The sequence below is a fragment of the Panthera onca genome, chromosome D1, assembly GCF_046562875.1.
Source record: "Panthera onca isolate mPanOnc1 chromosome D1, mPanOnc1 haplotype 2, whole genome shotgun sequence".
NCBI lineage: Eukaryota > Metazoa > Chordata > Mammalia > Carnivora > Felidae > Panthera > Panthera onca.
The window spans coordinates 33,864,370-33,889,374 of NC_138348.1; the positions used below are offsets into that span (position 1 = coordinate 33,864,370).

Here is a 25,005-nt window from a genome sequence, read left to right on the forward strand (position 1 = left end):
GGGGACATTTTGCAATATCTGAAGACAATTTTAGGTTGTCCCAACTTGAGGAGTAGGAAGGTTGCTATTTGTATCTACTGGGTAGAAGCCGAGGATTCTACTAAATATTCTACAATGCACAGAAACACCCCCACCATCCCTGCAAGTAGAACTATCTGGTCTAACATGTCCATAGTGCAGATGTTGAGAAACCCTGCTCTAAAGCATGGATTCAAATTTTAATTTCAAAGGAAAAAAAAAAAAAGGACACAGATCCAGGGCAATATTTTCTGCACCTTAAAATCCCTAGCTATAAATTCCTTTTGACAACTCTCTCATCATGTAGCTGACATTTCCTTCACACACTGTATCTCCTACAAACTAGCTTTATTCCCTGTAGCAATTTGATTAACCAGTGTGGGCCCAATTTTTCCATCTATATAGTCAGAAGATTGCATTGCATGATTTCTAATGTCTCTTCCCCTTCTAAATACATTATAATGTTTTTTAACATTTGGATACCAGTGAGGCATTTACAAGTAAAAACAGAGAGAGACTTCACAATTTTTGCATAAGAAACACTGTTGCCCTTTTTATCCCGCTTGATTTCATCCAATAAGCACACTTTAAGTGCAATGATCAAAAACATTAACCTTAACGGTCACAGAACAAAACTTCCCAATGAGTTCCCATTTCAATCACAAACAAAATATATAAGAAAAAATGTGTAAATTTCAACCTTACTTTTCACCATATTCAAAACGACTTGCACAGGGGCCATATTTGTATTCATAGACAAAACGTGGGATGTAATCAGATGTAATAGCAATTACAAACGCATTGGTGATAACAGCCAATATACCAATTCCTTCAAGAATTCCATACCAGATACCTAGTAGGAGAAAGAGTAAAGATAGGAAATAAAATAAAAAAAAAACATTAAAACCCTCTAATGAGTCTTCTTTGGAGAGAATGTTTTACTCATGTTGGGACCCCAGGTCTGTTCATGGTTTCCTTCCTTAGCACAGTATCTCAGTACAGATTGGAATCTACTGAATACTTTTCCACAGAGGGAAGGTAAACCTTACCTAGAGAGATCTGAAAATTAAAATATCATTAGGAATTGTTTCAAGTACCTTTTTAAAGTAAAAGTGCGAAACTAGTTTTGTGTCAAGACCCAGGACTTTCCCAATCTGGTATAAAGACACACAAAAAAGCTTTTAAAATTGTATACAGTATCCATATAATATTGATTGTAGTCAAAAGTGATATTTGAAACAGGATTAAACATCGTTTTAAAAGTATTGATAAAAAAAAAAAAGAAAAAAAGTCCTGGAAGGAAATACTCAAAAGTGCTAAAGGTAATTAGATAGGATGGCAACTGTCTCTAACCCTCATCCCTTTTCTTTGTTTTTCAAAATCTTTATGTTTCATTATATTGAGTTGTAATGAAAAAAATAAAAATAAAAAATACATGACATAAAAAATCATGAGACAAGAAATCAGAATCCATTAAAACATTTGAATACATCAAAATTTAACATATAGTTTTACAAAAGTAACAATATTCAGTGAAAAGAAAACAATCGCCAGAGAGAATATGTTTGCTTCACAAAAAACAAAGGGTTATTATACAGAATACACAAAAATGTCCTACAATTTTAATAAGGCAAACTACCCAAGAGAAAAATGGGCCAAGAATACCAATGAGTAATTGCTATGGAAATGAAAATAATCAATCACTAGTTGAAAATTAGCATCTCAGAGAAACACCTTTCAAAAAAATAAGACTTTTTTTTAATCTACCAGATTGTAGGAGATTTGAGTCTCTTACCATCCACTGCTATTGAGGGACTGTGGGAACAGAAACCCTTTTGAAAGTAATTGTTTGAAGTAGGACTTGTTACAGTATTTGTGGTGATTAATCTGATGTCTTTTAAAATTAAAATGTGAATACATTTTAATCTGGTAGGCCTTATTTTGGGGATCTGTACTACAGAGTTACACTGTTCATACACATCTATGGATATGTGATAGACAATATATATAATATCTATGTCTGTGTCTATATTTACACCTATATTTATTCATAGTTATATTTATGAATGTTTATTCCTTGCTTGGGACAACTAAGTAAATGACTATACAACTTATCATACATCTATTATGAGTATTATTACACTATTAAAATGAATGACACCAATATGTTTTGAGCTAGAGGATATTCATGAAGAAAAAAAAAATGCAGAATCCATAAGTGTACAATTTTTTGTATATTTGTACGAGGAAGAAAAACACTGACAAAGTGTAATGCCTAGCTGATATCACTCACGCCCTGAGGTAGAAGGGACAGGCAAAGAGGGAAGATGAATATTAACTATTTTTATACCTTTCGTTGTCTGGTTTGAGCAAGACAACCTACAAAAGTTAACAAAGTAATAAATTTTGCATTGGAAAGTACAATAAACACTAATTAAGCCTGGAATGGGGTTTGATTTTTCTTTTTTGATTTATTTTCCAGATTTTCTTTAATGTGCTCATATTACTTTAATAATGAAATAATAAATATATTTAAATTAAATAATAGTAATAATTTTAGTTGTTTTTAAAAATGGGAACTCAAGTTGAATAGCATTAAATCTCTGCAGGTTAGTAGTATATTTGAAATAAACTTTGTTGGCTGTGGAGTATATCTACATATATATGTACATATATATATAATTAACTATATGTATGTATATATATTTATATAATTAACCAAAAAGATAACTTTGCAATATTAGCCAGAAAATTCCCGAAAAGGAGAAGGAAAAGTATGAATTTGCTTTTTCATATACTTAGAATTTCTATTACAAAAATCACAGTTTATTAAAACAGTATGCCAAAAATAAGTAGTCAGATCAAAGGGACAAATGGAGATTCTAGAAATATACCTAAGTTTATATAGAATTTAGTATAATAGAGATAATTCAAACAAGCTAGGAAAGATGAAGTGTTTGATAAACGGTTTTGGGAAAATTTGCTACTCTTTAGGAAAAAAAAAAGCTGGATACCAATTTCAACCCCTTTATTAACAAATTCCAATTAGATCAACAATTTAAATAAAACCATAAAGGGCTAACAGATAACCAAATAACATACACATATCTAAAATACATGGTGAAAAAAAAAATGCATGGTGAAAAAATGGGAGTTCTAAAGGACTTTCTAAGAATGCCAGAAATAATAACTATAAGAGAGATATATCAATGTGATAATATGCACACTTTAAAAACTTATTCATGATAGAGTGAAAAGTTAAAAAGCAGCATTTGAAAATGTTTGCAACCTATATATCAAAGGTTAATATTGTGAACATGGAGATAAAGATTACCAAATCAAATATAATAGACAAAGTTCATACACAGTTAGTAAAGAAGAAATACAAATGTATTTAATCTCATAGTTATAAAAATGTGGGGAAACATAACAAGATCACATGGTTTTCTTCCTCAGATTTGTGAGGATGAACAACAGTAAAAAAAAAGAACCATTCTTATACCTGGTAGGAGTATCAATTGTCACAGTATTTCTAGAGAACATGTTGAGAAATTATTAAAATTTTAAATGGATGGAGGGCATTATGCTAAATGTCAAAAAAAATTAATGTATACGCTCTTTGACATAGGATTTCCACTCTAGAAATGTATCTTGAGGAAATAATCAGCCAAAGTATGTATGAAGATGTATGTTCACCTCAGTGTTGTTTATAATAAGAAAAACTGAAGCAATCTAAACATCTCTATTTAAGGGAATGAGTTTTTAGAAATGTCACACAACATGTAATAGAAATTGGTGCAGGAATTATAAAAAATGAAGAAGAGCAATTTTTCTTAACATGGAAATGTGTATATGAGATCATTTTTAGTTATAAACAAGTTCATGAAATAGCATATTTAGTATAAACATACTCCCAAGTAAGTTAGTGTTCATTTCATTATTTTGTTAACCCAAATTGTTCAGTTTTTGTTATAGTTGGAAGGGAACCCCAACAATAGAAACCCACATGGTGCTAAGCTCAAGGCACCTGATGGCCTTAGCAATGCAAGAACCATTTAATTCCTGAATCTTACCTATGTCAGTTGCTCGAGCCGGCAGAGGCCTCCGCCACTGGGTGACAAATTTGTAGGCATCCAGCCTGATCTCAATGATATTGTTTAATAAGGCCAAAAGAGGGGCCAGAGGAAAAGCCGCAACAAAGATGGTGGTAAAACCAAACTGCAAAACTGTAAAGGGAGAGCATTACAAAATTAGTAATACAAACAATATCATTTCTTGATATTAGGGATATGCTTTCATATCCCTAATATGCTCATCCTATTTTGCGGCTAAGAAAATTATAGCTCATACATGTTAAGTAAGCTTGCAAAACGGTAGATAGCTAAAAATCCTAAAACCTGCACTTAAACTCTGATCTCAATGGATTGAAAGTTTATGTGCTTTCCACCCCTAGGCCATGCAGCATGAAGAAAGAGTGAATAAAAAAAAAAAAGTCAAAGAGGAGGGCTTGAAGAAAAATGCTTAGCTCTAGAAGGGACCCAAGAGACCTCATCTTGTCTTTTTTTTTTTTTTTTAATAGATGAGAAAAAGTAAAGTCCAGAGCAAAAGTAAATGTCAAGACAATACACAAAGATTTTAACAGCTGGAGTGGGAATCCTTATTTTCTTAATATAAATAAGTGGGTTACTCAATCGAACTCATACCAGGTCTGTGCAAAGGTTTATTGTACGAAATAATTATTGCTTTATCCGGGCAGGATGGTATGTTATTGACACAGGAATGGATTCTGCTTTATTTTTTTCCTTTTAAATACCTGCACTAAAGCTAGGTATTCTACTATGAGAAAACTCTCCATTTTGGTCAAATGTTACAGCTAACAGAGGACAGAATCTGTGAGCCTTCCAAGGACAATGTTTTTTTTTTTTTTTTTTTTTAACGTTTATTTATTTTTGAGACAGAGAGAGACAGAGCATGAACAGGGGAGGAGCAGAGAGAGAGGGAGACACAGAATCTGAAACAGGCTCCAGGCTCCGAGCTGTCAGCACAGAGCCCGACTCGGGGCTCGAACCCACGGACCGTGAGATCATGACCTGAGCCGAAGTCGGACGCTTAACCGACCAAGCCACCCAGGCGCCCCTCCAAGGACAATGTTTTAATCTCTTCTCTAGTTATGTTGAGATAAAGGTACAGATGTATTTTAGAATGCTTGGGGTTGGAAAGGACAGAGATGGTTTTCTCTCTTAAACCAAAGCCTGTGTGAAGTTACAAAAGAGTATCAAGAAAGCCAAAGAGCTGTGTAGAAGTTTCTTTCCTTACCCATTTCTAAATACTCATCCATAAGTCCATGAATATTCATGGGCTGCAGATTCCAATCATTTTCCCACTGAGGTATGGAAGCATCTTGTACTCCTCGCTTGATTTTATGTCGTGACCACCAGTTCTGGATCAACCTATATCACAGAACAGACAAAGGGCTTTTGAGCTCTTAGGTAAGTATGTAGTAAACAATTTGTAGTGCATTAAGAAAAGACAAATATCACTACTCTGGGAGTACACTGCACATTTCTGGGAATTAGAGATATTTGCACGGTCTCAACTTCCAAGTTTAAGATGAGAGAATAGGTCTCAGCCTTCCTAGATCTTCTAAATGTCTACATATGTATCCGGGATTTAATTCCTCCCATTACACTTAGGTGCTTCCTGATACTTATTAGATAAATACCCATTTCTGATTCCTTCCTCCACTCCAACCTATATAAATACTTAAACTTCTATGTTGCCTATTTGATTGGATCTGAGCTCTTCATTGCTCATAACCCAAAATCAGCTGAGCTGTGCTCTTGAAACACAAGTAAAGTCATGTTTCACATTAAATTACTGAGTCCTAGTTAAGGTTTCAAGAGATATAGGTTCTAGTCCCTATCCTGCAATGTATTACTAAGTCTATTCACCTCTGAGTTTATGAATGTGAAGGGTTTGAGTATTAACAATTACATTCTGTTAATATAGTGAACAATAATTTACAGGCAATGGATCTGTGTCTCAGTCCATTTAAAAGACTTGGAAAGGAATTAACAACAGTATTTCCCTAGCATAGGGGCAATCTTGAAATTACATGGCACAGAAATATCCCAGTATGCGTATAGTGGGGACATCTGGGCAATTAATTATTTCAAGGGTTATATGACAATTACCTCTAGAATGAAGTGAATCCTACAGGATTCAGTGAATAGTACCTCAACTCTCACATATAATTAATTACATATCTATACTCAGTGGGTATTGAAAAAACAACCATTGATCCAAAAGTCAGGTAGTTCTTCAGTGTATGTCCCATGGAAGTTGCCTCTGGAACCTCATGAAGATGGAAAAGGGGCTGGGTGTTGGGATTGAGGCAGGCCTGGTTGGTTCAGTTTTATTTTCTTCGGTCTGCTTAAGATTTTACTTTAAAAAAGAGAACCATGTTATCAAATTTTCAAAATTACTGTTCAGTGACTGGTTCACTCCTGCTGGATTTGAAAGAACACCAACAGAATGCCCCTTACCATTGTACATTTGGGATTTGATATACACAATCCAGGCTGACCACTTGGGCAAAGCCATCGTGAAAATGTGCTATCCAAAGTGTGTGATATGTACAGAAGTACACAGAAAATGATAACAATAGCCATTCTAAATAAGATAATGACTACTATACCATCTTGATGGTGCTTATGAAGCTATTGATTTCACAGCACATCAGATCTTGTGGTAGGCACTTGCTACCTAATCTCCTCAGCTATTTTCAAATGACATTCCCAAACCCTACGTCTCAAAGAGATGAATCAAGGATAGGAAGGGATACGAATGATGGGGTGGGCTACCCTATCTTCTATCCCTACATCCCTATGCTCTCTTCATTTACAAGAGATTCATTTTCATCCCTTTGGAATATTGAGGATCTCTTCACAAAAAGGCTCAGTTGTTTATTGGTTAAGGTTAAAGACCACTGGGTATCTCATGCAATCTTCACAAATCCCTTATTTTATAAAAAAAAATAATGTCAGAGAGAGGTGAAGTAAATTATAAGCATCTTTAGCAAGAGGCAGAGAAAGTATTTGAACCAGGTCTCAGACATTTCATAGTCCATGCTCTAACTGCCTAATATGTAACATAATGTCTCATGGCAGATTTCAGGGTTGATATCACTTCTCCAGTCCTAAGGTCTCTGCTCTGAAATGTCCTGATACCATTTGTAAGCCAACAAGGAGAAAGAATGATGGGATAATTTGATGACTAAACCTAAGCTATTTATATCATCAGTTAACTAGTCCTTCTAGCGTCAAGAAATTCTTCAAAATAGTCATGTTTTTAACCTTGATTAGGCCTTACAGCTTCCATATGACATTGTTTTACATACACTGTATTCCAGTGTATTTGGAAGAGTAATATTATTTTATATGATATAAAAGTAGGCATTCAACATGTCAGCATTTTACAGATAAACCCTATCTAAAGAGACAAAACAGAATATTATATATATATATATATATATATACATGTATATATATATGTGTATATATATATGTATATATATGTGTATATATATATATAGTTGTTTTCACAATGTATATATATATTTCACAAACTATATATATATATATATATATATATATATATATATATATATATAGTTGTTTATATATATAGTTGTTTTCACAATCAATCCTATTCTAATGACTTTTTTTTTGGTGTAATAAAGAGTACAAGTCCTCCCTATCCAAAATTGTATCTTTGTTTTATTGTTTCTTGATTGAGGAGCATGAACAGAGGTTCTCTTTGTTAAACAACATCTGCCTTGGTCTTTTGGTAGCCAGAAGAAACCAGAAAGTTATTTTTATCCTTAAGAACCTGTACTGTCAATAGTGCTTTAAAAATAGCAAAAAGCATCTTAATATGTTGAACAGAGTACTGGGTACTTGACATGCACTATTTCCTTTACTCCTTACCAGTGTTCTCAAGGCACATACAGCCATTGATACCCTCTTGAGATGTGAAAACTGAGGCTCAGAAAAGTTAACTAACTCACACATGGTCACACATTTGGTGAGCAGCAGGGGGGGAACTGAACCTTCATCTGTCTGGTTACCCGGCCCCAGTAAGGCAAGTTTAAATAAGGCAAGTTTAAAAAATAAAGTGCTCACGGGTATCCTAGTTCCATGAAGTTGTTCCATATTTGCTTCAAAAACATGATCACTCCCATCTGGAGGCAGAGGTCTATCAAACAGCCACTGGGATGACACTGAAACAGAACAACAACTATGATTTTGCTCTTCTCAGTTGGTTACACATCCCCACCCTCAAACTGTACAGCAAATTCTAAAACCAGGCAGTACTATCTCAGTGCATAAAGAAAATAAAAACAAGGAAGACAGAACATGTATAAGGCACCTGATAGGGATGTTTTCAGTAATTAGAGAAGAATAGTGATTAAAGTTGTAACAGCAATAACAAGAAATCTAACTTTTAATGAGCACTTACTATCTGCCAAGGTCTGTATTAGGCATGATCCTATTTAATGATTGCTCTGAATACTATATATCTATTAACAATCAGGAGATAGAAAAACGTGTAAGTTAGAATAAACTTTCTGTCTTATAATAATTTTAAATGTAGAAAATTTGCAAAGATAGTACAGAGAATGCCCGTATGCACTTCAGTCCTCCATTGCCCCTTATATATCACCAGGGTATATTTGTCAAAGCTGAGAAACCAACATTCTCTGATGTTTTCATGTGTTTAACCTGGGCTTATGTGTTTTGAGGATGGAAGGAGATCACAAACATAAAGTACCATTTTCATCACATTCCATCAGAAGCTACATGCTCTCCACACGACATCACTAGTGACATTAATCTTCATCACTTGGTTTGCCAGGTACAAACAGTGTTTGCCAGGTATTTCTTTACAGTGTTTGCCAGGTATTCCTACTGTAAAGTTACTCATTTTGCCCTTTCCCTGTTCTTTTCTGAAGTGAGTCATTCAGTCTAGCCCACTCTCAAGGTAGGTAGCAGTTGCTCTATATCCTGAAGAGGGAATATCTACCTCGAATGTATTTTTTAGTGATAAAAGCATGCCACAGAATGGCTTGTCAGTATGACCCAGTTTTGCCTTCTCTGCGGCTCTCTGCTTTTTCAGATATGCAATAAAGGGTAGCATTAGAAACCCCCACAAACAAAAATGTGATTGCAATGAACATTGCAACTAATGTGTTTTGCTTGAAAACTTTGCACTGTAGAAGACACTTGGGTAGGAAAGCGTGGGTCTGTTTCTTTAGAAATGGGTTCCTGTCCTGCTCATAAGAACAATAGTCACTATAGCTTTGATCCACAGTTTCTATTTCTATCAAATTGGTACCAGTGGGACTTCAAAGGGAACAGATAATTAGGACACGACGAGCCTGGTTTTCTGGTTCCAGCCCAGTAATTTAAAACTCCCTAAACTGAGCCAGAGAGAGGGCTTGCCAGCGGTAATTTTTACTGTGTGGAGAAGTCTCAATTCTCCCATGTAAGCCTGCCCTTTCTTTCTAGGATTAATTTAGGACCCCCTAGTTCTCCTGCATATATATAATAAATGGGTTCCGTACAACGTCTGAAACAGAATAATTACTAAGCTACAGAGGCAGGCATAGACCCCAGTTGAAAGCGGAAACTTTTTTTTTTTTTAATAGACTCAAAGATGTAAATTAACTTGTACAAGGTCATATAGTGTAGACTGTTGGTAATGGAACTGAACGCCTTGGTCTGTTGCACCCTCATCCTCTACTCTTGTACATAACATTACAGATGAATTCTATTTACCAAGTGTGTTTGTTGCCTTGAATACCAGAGCATATTATTATGTGGAAAGGGAAAACAAAGACCATTATAGAACCATGTGATTGGCTCACTCTCCACAGTCATAGGCCAAAGTGGCCTGGATGACAGGCCATTTTTAATTTTGTTAAAATTGAGCCTTTATGACTTTGTGGTTTATAGGGCAGAAATAGTTTTTGTGGGTCTGCCCCTCTCATATAATGGTTCCCTCTGGAGAAATATAGTCCTTCAAGTCTAAAATTCAATTGGTAAGAGAGCGTATACTTTGAATGAGTAACAGAGCATAAATGAGCATGCAGGAGACCCAGGCTTTCATTCCCTTTGCACCTCCCCCCCCAAAAAAAATCATATGACTGTGGACAGCCCAGAGCTGGGGGCCTTAACATATGTTTCTCATTTGCTCCTCCTGAGAACCTCATAAGATGGGTGTTGGTATCTTCATTTTGTAGATGATAAAGCTAGGTGATAGACAGGACTATCAGATTCTGATACCCGTGTTCCTTTTACATGAAGTATGTTTACTCTAAATCCAATTTACATGTGTGAGTCAGCAATCATTCAGCCATCTCTTATCCAAATCAATTGCCTTTATGTTTTCGATTGTGCCTCTGTGTTATCCCAATGGTGGCTGGAAAGCACAATGTTCAAAGCGCAGACTCTGATGCTAGGTTGGTTGAATCAACTGATGACTTCATCAATTTACAAGTAGGTTTCTATAATTGTAGGCAAATTATAGAACTTGTATCAATTTCTATTTCCTTTTCTGTAAGATGAGTATAATAATAGAATTTATGCATTAATACATCTAGAACAGTTAGGGACAATTGCTGGAATGTGCTGGCATATAGCAAGCACTCATTAAATATTAGCCATTATTAACATTTTATATAGATTTACATAACATGATTTAAATTTCTTTTAACGTTTATTTATTTTTGAGACAGGGAGAGACAGAGTATGAACGGGGGAGGGTCAGAGAGAGAGGGAGACACAGAATATGAAACAGGTTCCAGGCTCTGAACTGTCAGCAGAGAGCCCGACGCGGGGCTCGAACTCACGGAGTGCGAGATCATGACCTGAGCCGAAGTCGGCGGCTTAACCGACTGAGCCACCCAGGCGCCCCAGATTTACAGAACATGTTTATGTGAGATATTATACAGCACAGTATGAAGAAAGGTTAGTATAGCCAATTCATAAATGTTTTAAATAAAACCGAGGTACTTTTCTTTGTTTATAAAAGCTACCACTATTTGTACCAGGGATTTTACATGCATGATCCAGTTTTATCCTCCTATCACCAATACTACTGAGATAGTTATTCTTATCACAATTTACAAAAGAAAAACCTGAGACCTAGAGATACTAAAATCATGCATTTGGGTGGGACTGAATTAGAATGTGGATCGTCAGACTCCAAAGACAAAATACTTGTTATCTAACACGGCTATATTCTTTTCTTCAAAACTATTAACATCATCAAGCAAGGAAAAGGACGTCTTCATTTGCATACCCCATATTACCCAGTAGGGTGCTGGAATAGAGTATGTGTCAATAAATGCTTGTGGTATGATTGAATTCAGAGAGTCAATTTTTATCTTCCATTAAGTAGATTTATGTGTACAGTTCTAGAATTTCTAGGGTCTATTACAAATTCACATTTCTCATTTCACTGATTTTTTTCAAAATAAATAATAATTTGTTGGAAAATACGGCCATCCATATATATTGTGGAAAATGTCTACAATGGTTATGAAACATTTTTCTTGACACCAGTATTGGGATTGTTTCTCTGGGATTCCCAAAGAAGAACCATGACTTCCAATAATTTTACATTTAAGAGTAAAAGTATCCAACTGAACAAAATTATTGGTGACAGCAGTTCCTAAAATGGCATCAATATGCAGATCTACCTGCCTGTACCACTCGGTTCCCCACACTGCCCTTTGCTAAATCCAGTTGATCACTCCTGGTAAAAAGTAAGCCTTGGGTCCCAAACTGGGTAGATGAAAGCCTCTTAGCAGATATAGGATAATCTGGGCTATGAGTGAAAACTGCAAGTTTGATTTGGGGACTTCCTGGAGGCCTGGAGTTATGGAAAGCCTTCATCTGTCTTTGCCTGAGAGGAAAATACCCAGGTGGCTGTGGAGACAGAGCATTGATAACTATCAGCTACAATCAGAGTGCCTTCCAAAGACCAGGGCTTGTGCTAAGTGTGTTATGCAAATTGCCTCTTATCTATAAACAACTTTGCAACCTAAGTATTACTACTGCCACTTTACAGATGAGGAGACAGATATTCAGAGGGATTAAATTAAGGGCAAAGAATTAATAAGCAGCAAGGTTAGCATTTGAACCAGTTTTCTATGATGTAAAGCATGTTGTTCTCAGGAACTTTTAGGTTTTCTCCATATATTCCAATCAACTAGAAGGCTCTAGGGAGACAATATCAATGACGACTCCCCTGAGTTTTGGAGAAATTTTTATATAGAGACTGGAAGTATCTGTTTTCTCGGGGAATCCTTTGTTAGCCTCTCTGTAAATTATGACTTCCTACTAATACTACCATATATTAAATTGGATTTTATATTAGAATAATTAAAACAATTTTGAACTAGAGAAGCAATAAACCATATGACCAATGAGACAGAACAGAGCTCAGAAATAGTCATGATTTCAAGATGGAGAATATAATAAGTCCTGAAATCTTATTTTGCTGAGTGATGAAAAAATGTATTATTACTTAAAAATGTGACTGCTAACTGGGGTGGGGGGAAATCTTGATTATTCTTTACACAGAAACAAACTTCCAATGCAACAAAGATGTTAATATTTTAAAAAACAACATTAGTGAAAAGTACAAGTGTGAGGCTTTTTCTTTTTTAATTTCCAGAATGAAAAACACATTATTTGGCATGATATAAATGCCCAAAGTCATTAACAGCAATGATATTTTAGTTGAAAAATGTTCTACAGTTTTTAAAAAAATGCATCAAAACAAAATTAAGATATACAAGAAAATGAGAAACATATCTTCAGCAAATTTGAAAGATGAGAGCCTATTAGTCTATAAATTATTAGGACAGAGAAAAATAGTCTAATGGAAATGAGCAAGAATAGCGCATACACACAGAAATATAAACTATCCAACAAACGTATGAAAAATATTCTCCACTTTACTCGCAATTAAAGGAGCTGAAATCAAAAGGAGATATCTTTTAGATGTTATATTGGTAAAAATTAAAATGTTTCTGTTGGCAAAAGTCTGAGGAAGCAGGCTCATACGCTATAGGGACTGGCATTTTGGAAGACAATTTGTCAGTCTCAGTGACAATATATAGAGTGTTTAACCCTGTGATCTAGCAATACTAGACCTTTTGTTTCTATAACATCCATATTATAAATCAATACAAAACTATGAGACTTAGAAGACACATCTATATAATTATAGATTGGTGTTTCAAGTAAGATTTCTTTCGGATGAAGTTTCCCTGCTTGAAAGGAAACCTAACATATTTAAAAGTTCAAAAACCCATGGAATAGATTATAATAATTCCCCCAAAGTCAAAAATCCCTGGAGCTAAATTTCTGGGCTTTGTGAATGAAGAAATGGATTTGACAGAAAATTAAAGAGCTGAGGTCAGGATTTTAGGGCTTAACCTTTAAGTTCACACCCTTTTTTTGGGAAGATGTAGTTCCTTCATTTCTGAACCCTTAAGAACTCTCTACCAGTAAAGCATCTTCAGCATGTCTGAAATTCCGTGTACCCAACTTCTCTGTGTCTCTCTTCCCACCCACTCCCCTTCTATGATCATTGACCCATATCCACTCCCAGGCCCACACCCACCCTTACAAGGTTACTTACTTCCTCCAGTCTCCACCGGTTAAAAAGTTTATTGTAATTTCCTGGGTGGCCTACAAATCTGTAAAAAGGCATTTTAATTCATTAGCATTTATGTGGGGTTGACTGAAGAACATCTAATGCATCACAACAAGTGCATGTGTAGGTAGACATCAAGGTTCACTGGGGCATCTTGTCCCCGAACTGCTGACTTAGACCATGCTTACACATCAAAGTACCTGACTTAAAAAGGAAAAAAAACGTGGTGTGTGAATGCCATGCCAGTGGGGTGAGAAAGTACAGACAAACCAGCCAAAGGAAATTTTCCACTTTCACCTGTAGATCTTTAATGTTCTGTGCATCTAGCTAATGAACATTAATGTAATGTGCTGAGTTGTTTAGTTTAAAATGGTTCTAGCTTCAGTACCGCTGGAGTGTTGAGCATAGTTTAATACGCTTCTTTTTCATATTGTGCAGCAAAGACAGGGGAAAAAGATGTCATCGTGATAGGTAGAAGTTTCCACACTAAGGAACTATAACCTAGGGTTATACAAAAATTATTTTCGTATTTAACAAAACCATCAATGATGATTGGACAATCATCATTCAACCCAAGCATGGCACACAGGTTTTATTTTTTATGCCAACTTTAATTGGTAGTGGCACCTGTCCTGTACTTTGAATGAAGTCTTTTGATTGAAACATATGTGAAGACTGACTAGTAGTTTTCTAAGGCAGGGGACAAGAATTTGTCACCCTTGTTAACAAACTGGCAATGGAACGGTTGGCAATCTTTTTCACTCTGCAAAGACAACATGCATAAAGTTGACTTACCTCCCCAAAAAGAAAGCAATATAGAAGATAGAACTATTTAAATTAACAAACTGGAAAAGGAACATCTTCAAAGCAAAGCTGTTTTCCCACTCAGATTCTGTTCGAGGATATTCTAAAAGGAAAACAGGATATGTTTACATAGATGAGGTGAAAAACATGAAATATGGATACAGACTCAGAAACCCCAGGTTCATGTTCTGAACATTTACTAGTTCTACAAGACATTCAGCATCACTGAGTTGTAGGTCAGCATCTGCAAAATGTGAATGATGATATCTGCTGTACAGGGTTGATAAAGGGATCCAATGATACAATCTTTAGACTTTTTCCAGAGCTACAAAAATACAATGCCTGCTATTCATATATAAAGATTTTCAGGATTCTCTCTGCTATTGTCATTTAGAAGTAACCATATACATTGCATCAGTCCTTCACCCAAACTGGCTATGCTAGAATAAGGACCTAAATTATCCACAGAGTTCTTTAAAGAATGGATATTTTGCACAGACAGAAGTGGAATGGTAAAAGGAAAGAGGGCTACCTCAGTCATAAGAGCTGAGCTCCTATCTCAACTTTACACCTAATTTTCTGGGGATCTCAAGTGGATCTCTTTACATCTTTTTTGCAACCAATTTTAATGTTTATGAAACAAGGAATTAGGCAAGATGATTTCAAGAACATTGTCCATTCTTATGTCCTATGTTTCTATGACTCTTAACAAAACAAAAATAATGAGAGAGATGGGATAAAGGTGGCAGTGTGTATTGTAGCCTCTACTCCTACCCAGTATCCAAATAAGGCTAGAAGAGCTGTATGCACAGCTAATATGCATTTTCATACAATTAAAGAATTCAAGAAGGATAGAAAATAGATGGGATCTGATCTCAGGAAAAGATGAGCCCCGACGTATGCATGATCCAGACACAGAACAGGGGAACTGGTCTGGCGGGAGTCCAAGTCCAACGAGAGCATGTGCCAGAAGTGACAGGGGTCTGTGGGGCGGTCCCCAGGCTGACTGGTTGGTGGGCCATAGTGACAGCAGTCTGGAGAGCCTGTGTTGCTTCAAAGTTTTGGTTGGTTGTGTTTTCACCGCTGCTGCATTCCAAACAGTTTGCAAATTTAGCATAAGACTTATTTAGAGATGAGAATATGGATTTTTAAAAAAATCCCCATTGTGTAGTTTGTTTTTGGTTCTCCACTTCTAATTTTGTTGCGTCATGATCCACAAACGTTCCTGTGTGATTTCTGCTTTGGGTCAAAAAAGCTGCAGTTTCACTTGCCTTCAAATTATTTGGATATATTTTGTCTATGTTATCAAGTGTTTGAAAAGAACATGTATATTTTTTGTTGAGCATCCCATTTATATATATTTTAAGAGAAGCTTGTTAGTTATGAAATTCAAATGCTTTGTGTCCTGGCTTATATTTTGAGTATGGTTTCATCAATTTTGGGGGGAATTTCTATCATGTTTTGCTTTCTACATTTTGGAGCCTTATAAAAAGATATAGACAAATCATGACTATTGTACTGACCTGGTAGACTGTTCATCAGTATGAAGTATCTCTCTTTCTCACTCAAACAGATATTAAATTTTGGTTTGCCTAATATTAACATGGTGACTTTATTCTTATTATTTTCTTCATATGTGTGCTCTTGTTCTTGAATTGACTTCTGTCTGACAAAACTGACACTCTTTTCATCAGTTGGCTTAATTTTTAAATTTTTGTAATGTTTGTTTATTTTTGAGAGAGAGAGAGAGAGACCACAAGCAGAGGAGGGGCAGAGAGTGAGGGAGACACAGAATCTGAAATAGGCTTCAGGCTCTGAGCTGTCAAGGGTAGGCCCTCGAGACTGGAGTAACACTGGGTTCAGGGAGGGTAACTCTAAGAAGAAGAGAAAATGAGTAGAGTACTTGATGTTTTTGAATGTGTTTAGAGACCATTCAGAGTTGAGGCAGAAAGTTTGGGATAAATTAAGGAAACTATGTAGAAAATCAAGGAAAAAGGGCTATTATTAGCATCATGAAAGTATAAAGGTTGTATAAGAAAGGAAACAATCATAGTACACCCCATACTTTATATATAAAAACAGTTATATAGAAAACAATGATGTAAACACTGTTAATTTGAGTTAAAGTTGAAATTCGTTGAGGGGTGCCTGGGCAGCTCAGTCAGTTGACCGGTTGAGCATCTGACTTTGGCTCAGGTCATGATCTCATGGTTCGCGGGTTCGAGCCCCAGGTAGGGCTCTGCACTGACAGCTCAGAGCCTGGAGCCTGCTTCGGATTCTGTGTCTCCCTCTGTCTCTGTCCCTCCCCTGGTCACACTCTGTCTGTCTGTCTGTCTCTCTCTCTCTCACAAATAAACAAACATTAAAAAAATTTTTACAAAAGTCCAAATCTGTTGACTATAACTGCTTTGGAAGGAGGCGAAATTATGTGTGTATAACATGTGACAGAAGGAAAGTGTGCGAGGAGAGAACACTGCAGATAATGTTAAGATCTAAGTTCTTGTCATTTGGAATAGAAAGGCAATAGCTTCCCAAAGCTGAAAAATCTAAGAATGTCAGAGACATTTTTTAGAAATAGGATAGGAAATAACAAAAGAAATTACTAACATTATTAAAAAGTAGTCTCTCAGGAAAGTGGAAAATCAGAATGGGTAATGTGGCAGAGTACTGGTTTTACTTATAAATTTCTTAATACTATTTTGCCTTTTAATTTGTGTACATATAGTACAACATTTTGGTAAAAACAAATATTTGGGGGAAAGCCCAAAGACCTGCTAAGGTAGGGAAAAAGCACTTCCATGTAGGGAGAACTAGGTGTGCTAACTACATAAACTGCCTCTCTGTAGTTATACAGAATGCTCCAACCTTCCATGCATGTCTTTCATTTTGATTGACAATTTATAAAACTGAAGTTGATATTAAAATACTAAAATAGGGGTGCCTGGGTGGCTTAGTTGGTTGAGCATCGGGCTCTTGATTTCAGCTCAGGTCATGATCTCACGGTTGGTGGGATCCAGCCCCACACTGGGCTCTGCTCTGACAGCCCGGAGTCTGCTTAGGATTTTCTCTCTCCTTCTCTCTCTGCCCCTCCCCAGCTTGCACGTGCTCTCACACTCTCTCTCTCTCAAAATAAATAAACATTAAAAAATGCTAAAATACATAAAGCAACTACAGACTGATATGTCCATATGTTACTCTTTAACTAGGGAACGAGGTAAAAACAAAGGACTTACCTAAGTTGGTGAGAAGGTAAGCAATTTTTTCGTAAGCCTGTAATAAAAGAAAACAAATAGTGAATGTTATTTCTTTTCTTCTAGAAGAGGCTGATATTTACACTACTCAAGGAAAGATCTAAAGTCCAGTCTACAAAGTGGCTGCATTTCTAAAAAAATTTTTATGTTTATTTATTTTTGAGAGCAAGAGAGACAGAGTACAAGCAGGGGAGGGGCAGAAAGAGAGAGGGAGGCACAGAATCCAAAGTAGGCTCCAGGCTCTGAGCTGTCAGCACAGAGCCAGATGCGGGACTCCAAATCATGGACTGTGAGATCCTGACCTGAGCCAAAGTTGGACGTTCAACCCACTGAGCCACCCAGGCGCCCCAAAGTGCCTACATTTTTAATTAAGCTGAAGCATGCTTTAAAACTTACTATGTGGTGCTTTACACACACACAGACACACACACACACACACACACACTAAAGACGTATAATGTGTAATATAAACGTTATAAATATGTGTATATATACATACAGACACACTTGGTTTCTGTAGTAATAAGTCTTTTCTGGTAGCTATCTTTATTTCCATTTTATAAATCAAGGAAATGAGACTTTAAAAAACTAAAAATATTTTTTTAACAAAAGTCATTCAACTAATCAATGGCTGATCTGGGATTTGATCACCAAGTTATATATATTTTAACTATACTGGAATTCTAAGTGGAAATTTAGATTCTTTATTATTGACAAAGAATTTTCAAGCTAAGACAAACAGTGTGTGGTAGTTTGCATTCCTAAAGAACAGAACAGGTTTGGTGTTACAATAAGACTGGTAAGTAAAATCTGTGGAATCCAAAAGTAAGTTACAAGCACAACTGAGTTTTGTGGTAACAGTTTTCACCTTCTGCCACCCTCCCACTTCTCCTCTTACCCAGTCCATCACTCATACAGACTTAAGGAGAGGAAACATATTTCCCAAAATTCCAAGTAAACATATTGCAGAAAACAAATACGCTACAGGCAGAAAGGTAGTGTGTGCTTGTGGGTATATGTGGGTACATGTCAATATAACTACATAACCCCATAATTCAACACATTATTCTTCAGATTATAAATTCCAGGAACTCTACCTGTTGGCATGCCAAATTAATAGGTAGGTATCTGGACACTCTAAAAGTTGTTTACTTTCCCTAACAGTTCTTTCACTAAAACTATTGTGATTATTCATAATCTGCTTGATTATGCTTCTTCCTCTGAAGAGCTATCCTGAGCCAGAAAGATTATATTGAGTATAAACAGTCTCATTCTACCTCTTGTGCAGTTTGTTGTGGTTTTTGTTTTAATTTTTAGCTATATACACAAACTGTGATTTTTTTTTTAAATTTTAGAACAAGATTACCTTGAATTCATGAGTACCAAAATTGTCTTCACATGTTCTTTTCCAAGGCCCATTTATCAAGTAAGATGATTATAGAATCCACACTCCAAAGCAGTGTGACAGGATAGACTTACAAATCAACAAATAGTACTTCCACAGTACTGTGCTTCTAGCACTAAATTCAGTGCCCTCATAGAGAGTGAAAGAAAATTGTACTTAAATAACTGCCATTTAGAGTATTTGGCTGGTGCCAAGCAGTGCTTCAGATATAATATTATTTAATGTGATCCTTACAACAATTTTATCAAATAGGTATAATTATCCCCATTTTACAGAACAGGAAACCAATGTTTAGAATGTCAGGTACCTTGCCTAAGTAACACTACTAAACTAATAGCCAAGTCAGGAGTTACTATTACGGTTCTCTTGTACCATTTATCCTGTGCCTTGTCCCAGAAACCATTTCTGATTTTTGTCCTAACACCTGGCACACAGAACCTGTTTCCCTGCAATGGAAATATCCATAGGAGATGCCCCCAGTGGATTACAGTAATCTTTGGAAGAATGTTATAAATCACAGAAATGCTGTGTCACCCCTGGAAATATTGTCTTGGAAAGCTTTCTGGGGTACTTGAGAACCTGCATCATCGAAGGCCCAGATGGTAGCTAACTGGCACCACCATGATGATGAGCTACAAAGTCAACTCCTGCACACTGACTTGTTAACTCCAAAACTACAAAATGCAGGAAGAAACCATAATTAGATATATCTAACCCTATGCTGTATGCAAGCAATCATGGGCTGTGTGTGTGTGTGTGTGTGTGTGTGTGTGTGCACGCACGTGCACACACACGTGCAAGGTGGGAATGGATATGTATTTGGGGGAAGAGAGAATAGGGAAGTTCAGGGACAATTGTTGTGGTCACTACACTATATATGTGCATTATATATATAGATCTCTTGTCGGAGAAGCTGTACTTTTTTTAAAGTTTATTTATTTATTTTGAGAGAGGGAGAGAGGGAGGGGCAGAAACACAAGAGAGAGAATCCCAAGCAGGCCCTGTACTGTCAAGCATGGAGCCCCACAGACTGAGATCAAGCATGACCTGAGCCAAAACCAGACGTCGGGCGTTTAACTAATCCACCCAGAGGCCCTGGAGAACCTATACTTCTAGCCATCACTCTCTAGTGCATTCAGTAAGCTGAAACTCTCTTGGTCATATATATTAATTATGTTAATTATGTTAAATTATGTTATATTAATTATGAGGAATTTCTAATGGGCCAGATAGTGTTTAAGAACACAGTAAACAGGGGTGCCTGAGTGGCTCAGTCGGTTGGGCATCTGACTTTAGCTCAGGTCATTATCTCACGGTGTGTGAGTTTGAGCCTTACATCAGGCTCTGTGCTGACAGCTTGGAGCCTGGAGCCTGCTGTGGATTCTGTGGCTAGTCTCTCTCTGCCCCTCCCCCACTCACATTCTGTCTCTCCTTCAAAAATAAACATTAAAAAAAAAAGAACACAGTAAACAGACACACTCAGTCTCCAGTTTCATGGAACTTACATACCAGTGGTTAGAGACAAATGACAAACAAATATGCAATTGGTCAGGAAAAGAATAGTACCCAAAGGGAAAATACAGGAGGCTGTGTACATAGAGAAGGGTGGTGGGCACCCTTATTATTTTATGGTGTATTATATAGTGTATTAAATAGTATTATTTTATAGTGTGGTCAGGAAAACATCTCTGAGAAGGCAACAATTGAGCATAGAGCTCATATGTGAAGTGAGGGAGGGAGCCAAGAAGAGATCTGAGCTCACTACCTTGGAAGTGAGCAGAAATAGGAAGTGGGAGCGCCCTGAGATTGGACACATTTGGTGTGTTAAAGGGCAAGGATGTTGAAGGATCAGGAGGGGAGGCAGTAAAGGAGCAAGGTAGTAAGAAAGGAGTTAGAGAGGTCTCAGAAGGAAACCATTTTTCAGCGCCTGGTAGTCCACGGTAAGGTCTGTAGAATTCAATTCTACCTTTCTGAATTTCTAGAAACCATGGATATAGACATGAACAAACTAATGTTTTTTTTTTTTTTTTAAAAGCTGGTCCTCTTATTAAATGAGTCATTTGGCATTACCTCTTTTCCACATTAAGAGGTGTGGTCCAATCCTTTGATCCACCCTATTCCACAATAACCTATTTGCATTGTAATTGGTAACCAAATGTTAAAGAAGTTAGGTACATTTGAGGTCTTCAGTGGTTAGGCCCATGAGAGAAACATAAGAATGGATGTTCTCAAATCTAGAGATGGAAATAAATCTCTCATGTGAAAGAGTCCAGAATCAACATGGAATACTTTAGTTAAATGTATTTTGAATTATCTTTTTTTTTTTTTTTTTTTTTTTGGTGATAGTGTACAAAGGGTACAAAAATTTTAAAATGAAAAGAAGAATATCAAAAAAAGCTCACTTTTTTGTTGACAATGTTGAAATAGTTTAACTGGCTTAATCCCAGATATTTCAAACTACAAGAGTATTTCTTCAGTGATGTTTCTATTTTCTCTTTAAAATTACACATTAATCATGAGACCAGACAGCTATCATGCTACTGTCACCTATTCTTTAATTAAGATTTGATTGCCAGGCAACAAGAATATACATTTTGGAATACTTGCACATTTAAGCATTTTTTAATTTCTATTTTTCAAAAATTATCTTATCTTGTCTTGTCTTATCTTATCTCATCCCTGAGATCCTGACCTGAGCCAAAATCAAGAGTTGGATGCTCAACCCACTGAGACACACAGGTATCCCTGCACATTTTTAATTTTCATTAAAATCTTCTTGGAAATATTACCTGATATAATAGTAACCCTGCTACTTATGGTACCTTTAAGTAGTATAGTATTCAGGGCAGCAACATAAAGGACAAAAAGGATGGGATTAGTGAAGAGTAACTCCTGGTTTCAAATTCTGGTTTTGTGGATTTTTAGGTGTATACCTGGTAAAGAGATGTTAAAATAATATGTTGAGGTTTTAATCATTGTTAAATTATTTGCGATTTAGTTTTGAAAATGTAGTTTCTGATCTTGGCTATGTATCAAAATTACCTCAGATCCTTTAAATTGGTGATTTCCTAATGGCATTTTAGAGACTGGCTGGATCAGACTCACTTAGAGAATATTTTTGAATATTTTGTTTTATATACAGATTTCCTAGCTCTACACAGGAGATTCTAAATGGGACTCAGAAATCTCTAGTTTTTCAAGTGTTCCAGGTGATTTGAAGCTTAGTAAGAACAGGAAACATTCTTCAGTACTTTCATGATCTGTAGAATGGACTTGTGATCAAATTTTAATTATTTTCACCCATATTTTTATCCCAAATGGAATATTTACTTAGGGATGCTATGATCCATTTGTTTTGAAACCTTAGAGGATGTATATTCTTTTTAATTATTAGCTTGAATGAAACTAATGAGTGCTGAAAACTTGAAAGACATTGAAAATATAATTCCAATAACAAAAATAACTTTGAGCAATTATCCAAGATGCTAAGATTTCTGCAATGTGAATAATATTCAAGATGCTGGAAAATTTAGAGAACAGGGTATTTAAAATTTATTTGAAGAATATATTATAAATATCTTTTTGACATAGGCCAAAGACCTGGAGATAGAAAAGTGAGGAGGCCCGCTCTTAAGGAGCTTACACCCTGATAGTGGAGAAAAGTCATGCTCCAAGCACTGTAACAGGAGAGCATTTACAGGAGGCATTGTTTAATTCTATCAAGGGAGTCTGATAAGGAGGGAGAATAGGCACGTCCAAGCACCTTGTGAGAAAAATAAACACAAAGAAGAGATTATTTGATTCTACATTTCGGATTGAGAAAAAGCTTTATGGAAGGAAATGATCCTTTACTGGAATTTTCATAGATAAAGAAATAGCTTCCAAGGAGATAAAAGAAATTAAAAAGGTAAATAGAGGAAGCACTGTGGACCAAGAGATAGGGTTGTGAAAAAGTAAAATGCCAGGGAGCAAGCAGAAATGGTTTTGTAGGCTGGAGTGGTTTTATAGGCTGAACCAAGAGATATGGTTGTGAAAAAGTAAAATGCCAGGGAGCGAGAAGAGTGGTTTGAAAGGGAGGGAGTGAGGCCCAACTTTAGACAAGAAGAGAAAGGAAAACTGACTTTAAATAATCAAGTCTTCCATGCCTTGCTAATACATTTAGAATTTACACTAGAGGCAATGGAAACCTGTTAAGCAGTTTCAAGTACAAAATAAAATGACCAAATCTGCAATTTAGAAAGATCCTTCTAAGAGCAGTGGGCAAGGGAGATGAAAAGAGTTGAAAAACAAAGACAGGAAGACTAACCAGTGAGAAGGCTACTGCAATGGTCCAAGCTAGAAATTACAAGTAGCTGAACTAAGGAAGTAGAAGTGAGAATGGTGAGTAGGGAATTGGTAAGAGAGATGTTACAGAAGCAGAAGTCACAACAGTCATTGACGCGATGAAAGAGACAAAACAAATGCATGAATGACTTAAGATTTCTGGCTGTGTACATTAAATATTAAAAGTTTCTGATTTAAAAAATTGTTAGACTGATTGAAACGGCTTTGCCATGCCTATATTTAATATTTTCATGCACATGTATTATAGCTGAAAAGCCTATGAGATTAGTAGACTATTTTGACTGACGCCAAATGCTCATTTGGAGGCTATGGTAGCACAAGGATCACACAGTCTAGCTATTAAGAAACAAAAAGCACATTTTTATGTGCTGCATATTTAGTGTTTGTCCAAAAATAACAGATGGTAGTGTTTGGTATTCTAGGTCATTCTTTTTGGTGGTGTTATTTTTTTAAAGTGTTGACATTTTAAGATTAATGGTTTTAATTTATGTTTATTTGATTAAGACCCTGTGGGTTCAGGTAAATTAGATGGGTTGTTAAATAATGTGAAGTGCCTTAACATCTTGAGTAGGGGGGGAATACTTAAATTCAGAAGGGCATTATGGTTTTATACTGATTAAATCAGAGGAATAGGACATTCTTTTCACATTTGTTGAGTTGGCTTTGTAGTTCAATTCCTTTATGCTAAATCCATTTAAAAAATCTTTTCCTAAGTTAGCAGCAAGGGCAAAGGAGAAATTTTACAGCTTAGTTCACCTCCAACAATCTCTAAATCTTTATGTCAAAATTCCCAACATTTGAATAACATTTGAAATAAACATTTGAAAAAAGAAAGTCAGTTTTGTCTTCTCTCAGGAACAACGGATGAGCTATAGCACTAGGTAGTTACATGGGCTCCTATATTAATTAAGTAGAGCTAGTGGGATTTTGAGAATCTCAAAAGATTGTTTTTATGACAAAAATAATGCTATCCTCATCGGCCTCCGGAGATCTTATTTCTACAATTAGAGATTCACTCCATCTAGTTCGGCCTTTGTTATCTGTAAAATGCAGTACTTTGGAGTAAAGAATATATTGAACCTCATTAAATGTACAAACTCAGTGAGAACAAATTTTATCTGAAGCTTATGAGAAAGAAGACTGTGTGTATGTGGGTTCATTGTTATTCTAGGGAAGGGATGATAACTGGGGTTGGGGGTTGGAAATGGGGCAGAGTCAGAGCTTAAGGGATTGGTCATTCAGCAGCACCTGGAATAATACAAAATTGGAGTTTGGTACACCAAGGGAAACAGCAGCAAAATTTCAATTTCTTGAATTTTTGGTGAAAATAGAATCCTTTTGTAAGGAAAATGTATGAAGGTAAAGGGTCCTATTTTATTCAACTATAGGTTCTGATCATGACAAGTTCTTCAGCTTAACTGAAAAGATAGGTGGAAATTAAGGATTGAACCC

The 25,005-nt window shown here is 36.0% G+C and overlaps 1 protein-coding gene across 3 annotated transcripts in view; it reads right to left on the reverse strand.

Moving 5' to 3' along the window:
• ANO3 (anoctamin 3) overlaps positions 1–25,005 on the reverse strand; it is a 420,829-nt gene that overhangs the window by 14,084 nt on the left and 381,740 nt on the right. For all 3 annotated transcript variants that reach the window (XM_060606231.3, XM_060606232.3, XM_060606233.3), the window contains 7 exons: positions 17,787–17,823; positions 14,545–14,656; positions 13,735–13,792; positions 8,202–8,299; positions 5,335–5,468; positions 4,092–4,244; positions 724–871 (listed from right to left, as the gene is read on the reverse strand). In XM_060606231.3, coding sequence (XP_060462214.1) covers positions 724–871; positions 4,092–4,244; positions 5,335–5,468; positions 8,202–8,299; positions 13,735–13,792; positions 14,545–14,656; positions 17,787–17,823 — 740 coding nt within the window. The remainder of the gene's footprint in view (positions 1–723; positions 872–4,091; positions 4,245–5,334; positions 5,469–8,201; positions 8,300–13,734; positions 13,793–14,544; positions 14,657–17,786; positions 17,824–25,005) is intronic.